Source organism: Elephantulus edwardii, unplaced genomic scaffold (genome assembly GCF_000299155.1).
Source record: "Elephantulus edwardii isolate Elephantulus edwardi_28Jun2011 unplaced genomic scaffold, EleEdw1.0 scaffold00086, whole genome shotgun sequence".
Lineage (NCBI taxonomy): Eukaryota > Metazoa > Chordata > Mammalia > Macroscelidea > Macroscelididae > Elephantulus > Elephantulus edwardii.
In genome coordinates this window covers 1,054,825-1,062,377 of record NW_006399836.1, presented here as the reverse complement: position 1 = coordinate 1,062,377, position 7,553 = coordinate 1,054,825, and the positions used below count along the sequence as shown (strand labels likewise).

The 7,553-nt window shown below is 53.9% G+C and overlaps 1 protein-coding gene across 1 annotated transcript; it reads right to left on the bottom strand.

Moving 5' to 3' along the window:
• Window positions 1-253: 253 nt before the first annotated feature.
• MCAT (malonyl CoA:ACP acyltransferase (mitochondrial)) lies at window positions 254-6,644 on the bottom strand. The gene is made up of 4 exons (XM_006890172.1): window positions 6,219-6,644; window positions 5,581-5,668; window positions 3,541-3,758; window positions 254-676 (listed from the first exon to the last, which is right to left on the bottom strand). Exons 1-4 carry the CDS (start codon window positions 6,642-6,644, stop codon window positions 254-256), a joined length of 1,155 nt encoding a protein of 384 aa, XP_006890234.1.
• Window positions 6,645-7,553: the final 909 nt, after the last annotated feature.

Here is a 7,553-nt window from a genome sequence, read left to right as displayed (position 1 = left end):
TGAGAGGTTTGTCTAAGGCGCAGATCCTCAAAGATGTGGACAGAGATTGTGCAAATCCTTCCTTCAGAGCCATTGCGGACACACCGCATCTGCTAGTGTCTCCAGGGGAACAGAGTCCCTGGTCAGGAAGCCGTAACCCGACCCTGCACCCCTTCCAGCCATGTGTTTGGGCCGAGCAGGCACAGTGGCCCCTCTGCACAGCTGCCCCCTGCAGCCGCCGCCTCACTGAAGCCCCGAGCAGATGCAGGGACCACTACGGGTCCTGGGCCACGTCAGCCTCCGTCACTTCCACGTGGCTGTAGGACTTCCAGGCCTGCAGGTTGCAGCTTTTCAGGATGGCCCCCAGCTGCCTCCCTGGGCCCACCTCGAAGGTTCTGGGGAAGTCCGTGCCCTTCCTCCTCTCGTATATGGCATGCATGATCTGCTCCCACTTGACAGGGGACATGAGCTGCTTCGCCAGCAGTTTCTGGATGTGTTCTGGGTGCATGTACTTCTTCCCGTGGACGTTGGAGTAGACAGACACCAGGGGGTCCTTGATGCTGATGGCCTTCAGCACCTGGGCCAGGGGCTCGGCAGCTGGCTCCATCAGGCGGGTGTGGAAGGCCCCGCTCACCGGCAGCATCCTGCAGCGCCTGAAGTGGTACTTGGAGGAGTTCTTCTGCAGAAACTGTAGCGCCTGCAACGGAGACAGACTTGGGTCAGACTTGGGGTGGCCTTAAGCAGCTGCATGACCTCGGAGCCTCCTTCCGTCCCTGTAAGCCACAGGAAACTCCCTGACCGACACAGCACAGTGAAGAGCTAGCTTACAGGGTGGGTGTTACGTCGTTACTGTTATGTACCATCAAGTCAGAACTGACTCGCAGCTGACCCTCTTAGTGGTTTTCAGGGGCTAAAAATTGTCACCTTTCTGAGAGCTGCTGGCAGATTCGAACCTGGTATTTTTAGGTTGACGGCGTTATCTCCACCCCACTAAGACACCAGAGCTCACTGAGGGACATGCCCAGGGGTTGGGATCCAGCTCACCCGTCCACACTGTCCTGACGCCACCATGTGTGGCTGGCCCCTCCCTGTGAACCTTCTGATTTTCTTAGCGGTTTCAGGACTCAAAAGAGTTCATGGTCCAAGTGAGGGTGACAGGTACCAAGGCTGGAATTGGGCTCCAGCAGGTTCTGAGAGGTAGACTCACACTGACACTGATCCAGGCAGACAAGGAGCCCAGATGCATCTACTGTTGAGGAGGGTCTGCTCTCACTGTGGCCCCTGCTCTGGGGACCCCCAGCCCCACCTGAGTGATTTGCCTGGTCTCTGGTGAGGACAAGGTCAGAAAGGACGAGCCTGTGTGTTCCAGGAGCTGTCACTTCGACATGACGTCCGCAGGCCTGGGAGCTCCTGATGGCGTCTTTTATGTCTTCACTCCTCAGTCTGTGAGCTGATGTCAGCAGCCAGTCGGATGGAAGGGGCCTCTCTGGGGGAGGGGGGGAAGGGCATGGCCAGCACTGGATCTTCCGATGATCCAGGAAAGCGCTGGTCCCTCGATCCTGCACCTCTCTCATGTCCACAACTGTGTAAGCCACTCCCTGGAGTCAGTCTCTGTATGTCTACATGCTTCGCTGGTCTAGCTCTGTAGGGAACCCAGCCTGGGACAGCCGGCTTCCCCCGGAGGCTGTTAGGATGGGTCCTCTGGGACTGCTCTTACTTCAGACCTGTCTGAGGAGCCTGGAGGCTGCACTGACTGGGAGCAAGGACCACTGTACACAGGTGAGGCCTTCCAGGTTTGGGTGGAGGGAAGACCAGCATCAGACGGACATGGATGTACATTCCCGCCCTAACCACAGCACGTGTCCTTCTGGCCCAGGTCCTCCTCTAGTGAGAGAAGCTGGCCACTGTGCATGGAGCTGGCTGGTGAAGGAGGCCCCTGTACTGTGCGGGCCACCTTCCCACAGGTACCCTCAAGGTTCCCCAGCTGGCACAAGGCCAGCCTCTTGACAGAAGCCCCTTCCACCGGAGGCTTCCTTCTCTGTCACGGGCCTCCTGCTGTATACTGGACCCTACTTGGTACCAGGTCCCCTTTCTGTCACGGCCCCTCTGCAATAGGCAACACCAGCAGGGCATGGCATCTGTTACAGAGGACTCGCCCAGTACAGAAAAGGCCTGTTACAGAGGAGAGGCGCTATTACAGGAGGGGCTGGTATGGATAAGGAGTGTACTGTAGAGGACGCATCCATTACAGACAAGGGCCTGCATAGAGGAGGGGCCTTTTCAGAGGAGGGACCTGATAGAGGAGGGAGCTCCATTACTGAGAAGCGGCCCGGTACCCAGAAGGAACAGAGGACCCATATACAGGTGGTTTCTGTTATGTGCCATTGAGTCACCTGCGACCCATAGTGATCCTATGAACAGCAGCTCTAAAGCCTGCCCTGTCCTGAGCCCCTCTCACTAACCCTAACCCACCAAAACCCACTGTGCCAGTTAATCTATCAGTGTATCAATACATCTTATCGAGGGTCATTCTCTCCTGCACTGTCCCTCCACCCTTCCAAGCATGTTGTCCTTCTCCAAGGACCAGTCTCTCCTGGCCACATGCCCAAAGTATGTGAGATGGAGCTTCAAAATCCTAGCCTCCAAGGACAGACTTGGATTCACCCTCTTCAAGACAGACCTATTTTGTTTTCTTGACAGTCCATGGTATGTTCAAGACTCTTCTCCAGCACCACAACCCAAAGGCATCTCTTCTTCTGTCATCCTTCGTCACAGTCCAGCTCTTTGAAGTATTAACAATTGTGAAAACCATGACCTGGATTAGGCGCACCTTAGTCTCTAGATGGAAACTGTTGCTCTTCAGTACGTGGAGAGGTCCCTGACAGCACATTTTTCCAATGCCATTCGTCTTTCGATTTCCTGACTGCTGAGGGGCCAATAAATGGTGTGTGGAGCGGCAGTGAAGAAAAGAAGATGAACATACAAACTTGAGCGAATGCTGACGCTGAAGACAAAGGGAAATTTAAAGAAAAACCACCCCGCCCTCAAACTCCTGCTGTGGCACAGGTCCTGCCTCGCAACCTCCTGGGTTTCCAAGGCTGTAACTGTCACGGGTCAAGAGCGCCCATCTTTCTCCCTCGCAGCAGCGGGTGGATTCAAACCACCCGAGATGCTTGCCTCTGGGATGGCAGCACAACTGGCTAGGAGATGCGCCACCAGAGACCCCTACAAGAAAGCAGGGTCAGACAGGGAACCCAGCTGCTCCCCCTCTCAGGAAACCACCACCCTGGGACTCTGAGGCTCCCAGGACGCTCCACAGCGAGGAACTGGTTCTGCCTCAGTCTCTACCCCACAGGACAAGGACTGCATGATTTGCCCTCTAAGTTGGCCAGTGTATGGAGAGGACAGTATCCCAGACCACGGCAGGGCTGTCCATGACACTCTCAGAGAAGAGCACCCCGCAGCCACCCCCACCTGCGGCCTCCTGTCTGGGCCAATCCCCTCTCTGCACTGTCCAACTCCCAAGCTCCTCAGATGAGGTCTGATCCCGTCAGCACCCACCTCGAGGTGTCCAGAAATGACCTTGCAGTCAGGAAAGAGGTAGTTGGCCACTTCGCACACTGGGTTCTCAAGGCCCAGTGACCTGCAGTGCTCCCGGGCTTCCTGACAGGCCAGGCCGAACTTGGTTTTGGGTGTGCCAAGGACAGACAGCATCCCGCTGGGCACCGCTTCTGAGGCCTCCTGCATGGCCTCCGCCCGGACCTTCACTGCATACAGACCTGTCCAGAGAGAAAGACATTGGGAAAATCTGGGCTCAGGATGGGTGAGGGCAGCCAGGATCCCAGAGGCAGACCTCACCGTCCACACAGCTGCACGGGGGGTGGGGGGTGGGGAGGAAAGCAAGGGAAATTGTATACTAATGAAGGAATTTTTTTCTTTTTTTTTTAGAGGTGGGGACGGGGCTTGTGGGGGGTGTCACAGCAACCTGCCAGCTGTTTCTACTTATCCCAAACACCCTCTCCTAACACACACAGGGTGATGCATAAGGGCATCTTGTGAAATGACAAGGGAGCTTGGGCGGCCTAGTGGTAAGGAGATGCGCAGCTAACCCAAAGATATGTGGTTCAAACCCACCAGCTGTTTCATGGGAGAAGGATGGGCAATCCCCTCACAAGAGATGAACCGCCTCTGAAAACCTGCTGGAGGGTCAGTTACAGCTCAGGTCCAACTTGATGGTGCACAACAGCAAGAATGAAAACAGAATGTCTACCAACAAAAATTGACGTGTTTAAAAAGCCAAAACCAAATGCAACATACAACCCAAATCCTGAAGCGGATCCTGTGCTAAAGCTGACTTGGAGTTGGGCAGTGGCTCTCCATGGGATGATTTTGTCCGTCTAAGAACAGGGGACCGTATCCAGAGATCTTTTTCCGGTTGTCACATTGACAACTGTAGGCAGAGGCCAGGGACGCTGCACCCCATACTCCAATGCAAAAGACAGTCCCCAGCAAAGACTTCGCTGAGCATCAGTGCCACCGGCGAGGTCAGCCAGCCAGGGGGCAGAGGATGTATTTTCAGGAGGTATCAGTCCGTGGAGAGAGAGACTTTGGCAGGAAAGGTAGAGGGGTGATGAAAGAAGAAATCACCAATGAGACAGATCAATGCAGTGACTACCAATAAGGGCCTAGCACGATGACAGCGATTGTGAGGACAGGCCAGGGCGAGGCTGAGAGGTGTGGTCCACCGGATTGCTATGAGCTGTAGTTGATGTGACAGCACCAAACAACAACATAATGTTATTTTAACTTTAGGGTCGCTGTGAGTTGTCTCCGACTCGAAGGCACCTAACAACAATTAACAATGACAACACAGAGAGCGCTACATTGACAAAAAGTTATGCTACCAAGCCCAAGGTGGGTCATTTTCATATGCGGCCCTCAGGTCTGGTTCAAACTGGGTTTTTTGTCACACATTATTCTAGGTGGTATAGCTCTAGTCTGTGCATTGCTGTACAGAGGTAACTTGTGGTTGCTGTGATGCTGAACACTGTGACACTGATGTGTCAAATGCGATAATGGTCACCCCTGGTGTTTGGTGGTGCTTCCCGATTAAAACAAGCTTGGAAGCAAGAGTGGCATCCACTTCCATTAACAGCTTGCCTCCGGAAACTCTATGAACAGTGCTCCGGTCTTTCGCTATGAGTCGTCTACTACTCGAAGGCACCTAACAACAACAAGCAAACTCTCAAAAAGTGAGATTGGCTTGTCTCAATAGTAAGTGTTGTTCATTTACCCACTTTTTGTTCAACAGCTATCAACCCAGCACCTACCATGTGCCAGGCATGGGGCTGTGCCTGGAAAAAGGGCCAAGCAGCAGAGTTCATGAGAAAATCCCAAAAGGAAATTGATTTAAGAAGTGTCCAGTCTCAGGGTCCTGATGCCAGTCTCTGTGTTTGCATCCTTCTAATCACCCCTGAAAGGATCCACTTACTTCCAGCAGTGGCCTGTGTCCCTAAGATACCTGAGACTTCCTCCCTGCACAGAACCTAACTCTTCCCTGGGCACCTTCTGCCCTGCATGGAACCTAACTTCCCTGGGTACCTTCTGAAAACTCCATGGCCCCTGCAAACACCAGGGCTGCAAACTCCCCCACGCTGAATCCAGCTGCCGCCACACAGTTCTCGATGACCTGGGAAAGGGGGACAGATGCAGGACATGAGGCAGAGACCACTGGGCGAGCGAAGTTAGAGGCCCTGCACCTGAGCATTACAAGGGGGTTCAGGGGCTCAGAGAGCCAGGGCCTGCTAATCTCCAGCTAGGAGACCCAGACAGCAGTGTCCCAGATCAGTCACCAAGTCCAGTCCTGTTACTGAGGAGGAATGTCCCAAGAGGATGGGAGAGGACAAGCCCAGCTTAATCCTGGGGGGAGGTGTGTGTGTGCGTGGGGGGCAGTGACTTCAACCCAGAACTCTATAGATTCTCCAGCTCAGAAAGGCAATTTCCTCCCGTGCTATTTAGGCTCTGAAAACCCACTGGAGGGTCAGCTATAGGTCGGTCCCGAATCCAAGGGAAAGTCGTCTATAGGTCGGTCCTGAATCCAAGGGAGGGTCGGCTATAGGTTAGGTTCGACTCCAAGGCAATCAGTGTTAAGTTCTGAGTTTTACTCCTCTTCTGCTGTCTGTCTCCTTTTACTGGGCAGTCGACGGCCCTAGGATTTGGCAGCCCAGCCTCGGCCTCACCTCGGGCTGCAGGTGGTGCAGCTTCTCCACGGCGGCCAGCGAGGCCACGAAGACGGCGGGCTGGCAGTGCACGGTGCGGTCCAGCGCCTCCCGCGGCCCGTGCATGCTCAGCCCCAGCAGATCGTAGCCCAGCACGCGCTGGGCGGCGGCGTAGAGCTCGCGGACGCGCGGGTAGCGGAGCAGGCCGCGGCCCATGCCCACCGCCTGGCTGCCCTGGCCCGGAAAGAGCAGCACCGAGCACTGGCCGGGCGTCCGCCGCGCCGCTGCCTCCCAGGGCTCATCTGCTGCCGCCGCCGCGTCCCGCAGCAGCTCGGCCACCCCCGCGGAGCCCCGCGGAGGCACCGGGAGGCTCGAGGCGCCGCGGAAACAGCCGGCGCCCCGGGCCCGGACCCCGGCCCACGCGGACCGCGCAACCCGGACGCTCATGGTGGTGACACCTGTCCCGCGTGCGTTACCCTGGCGACCAATCACCCACTGCGCCGGCGCGGTCCTTGACGCATCTCCTGCCGGGCACGTGGAGGAAACCATACTCCAAAAGAAAGGTTCCGCAGTGCCCACTTCCACCCAATCATAGGGACTCTTCACTGACAGCCTTTGGCACAGAGAGATGCAGGCGTGATGTAGGTTTTAACCAAGCGTGATATACTTCCTCGGGTTTTTGTTTTGTTTTGTTTTGGTTTTTTAATTTTTTCTTATTAATTTTAATGAAAGTTTACAGACACTTTGGATTTCCATTCATTCATTGTTGCACTTTTCTCCCTGCCCAACCTCCTCAAAGTTCACTCTTCTCTTTGAAAAGCAAAAGTAAAATTCTTCCTCGGTTTTTATTTAACTCATAAACGTTATTTGAGATTCTTTTCTTGATTATCTCAATTCTATGTGGTGAATTAAATAGCAACTCCGTTTCCCTAAGAAACAAAGCAATTTGATGGAAAGTTTAAACAAGAAATTTCTTTTCCTTTCATCAATTCACACACAATTTGTTTCCTAAAGTTGATTTTTATTCCCCAAACGAAACATCACTCTTCCCACTTCTTCCCTGTGTTGTGCTTTCCTGTCCTGTCCAAGCTTCTGAGCTTTGTCTTTGGGGAAATCTTGCCCTTTTGATCTCATAAAGTTAAGGTTACAATGTTCTGAGGAGTGCAATGCTTCCTTAATTAAGCTTGTTGTTTTAGCTAAAATGTGAGCCACAGGAGTGAGTAGAGTTCTATGTCTGAAAGATATTTCAGAGCCATAGTCCAAAGGTTAGCTGCAGTCCCTATGAGATCAGAAAGTCTGGTCTTCGTTTTTATTTTTAATTTTGGTCCTCATTTTTTCCCTTTCTCTCCAACCTCA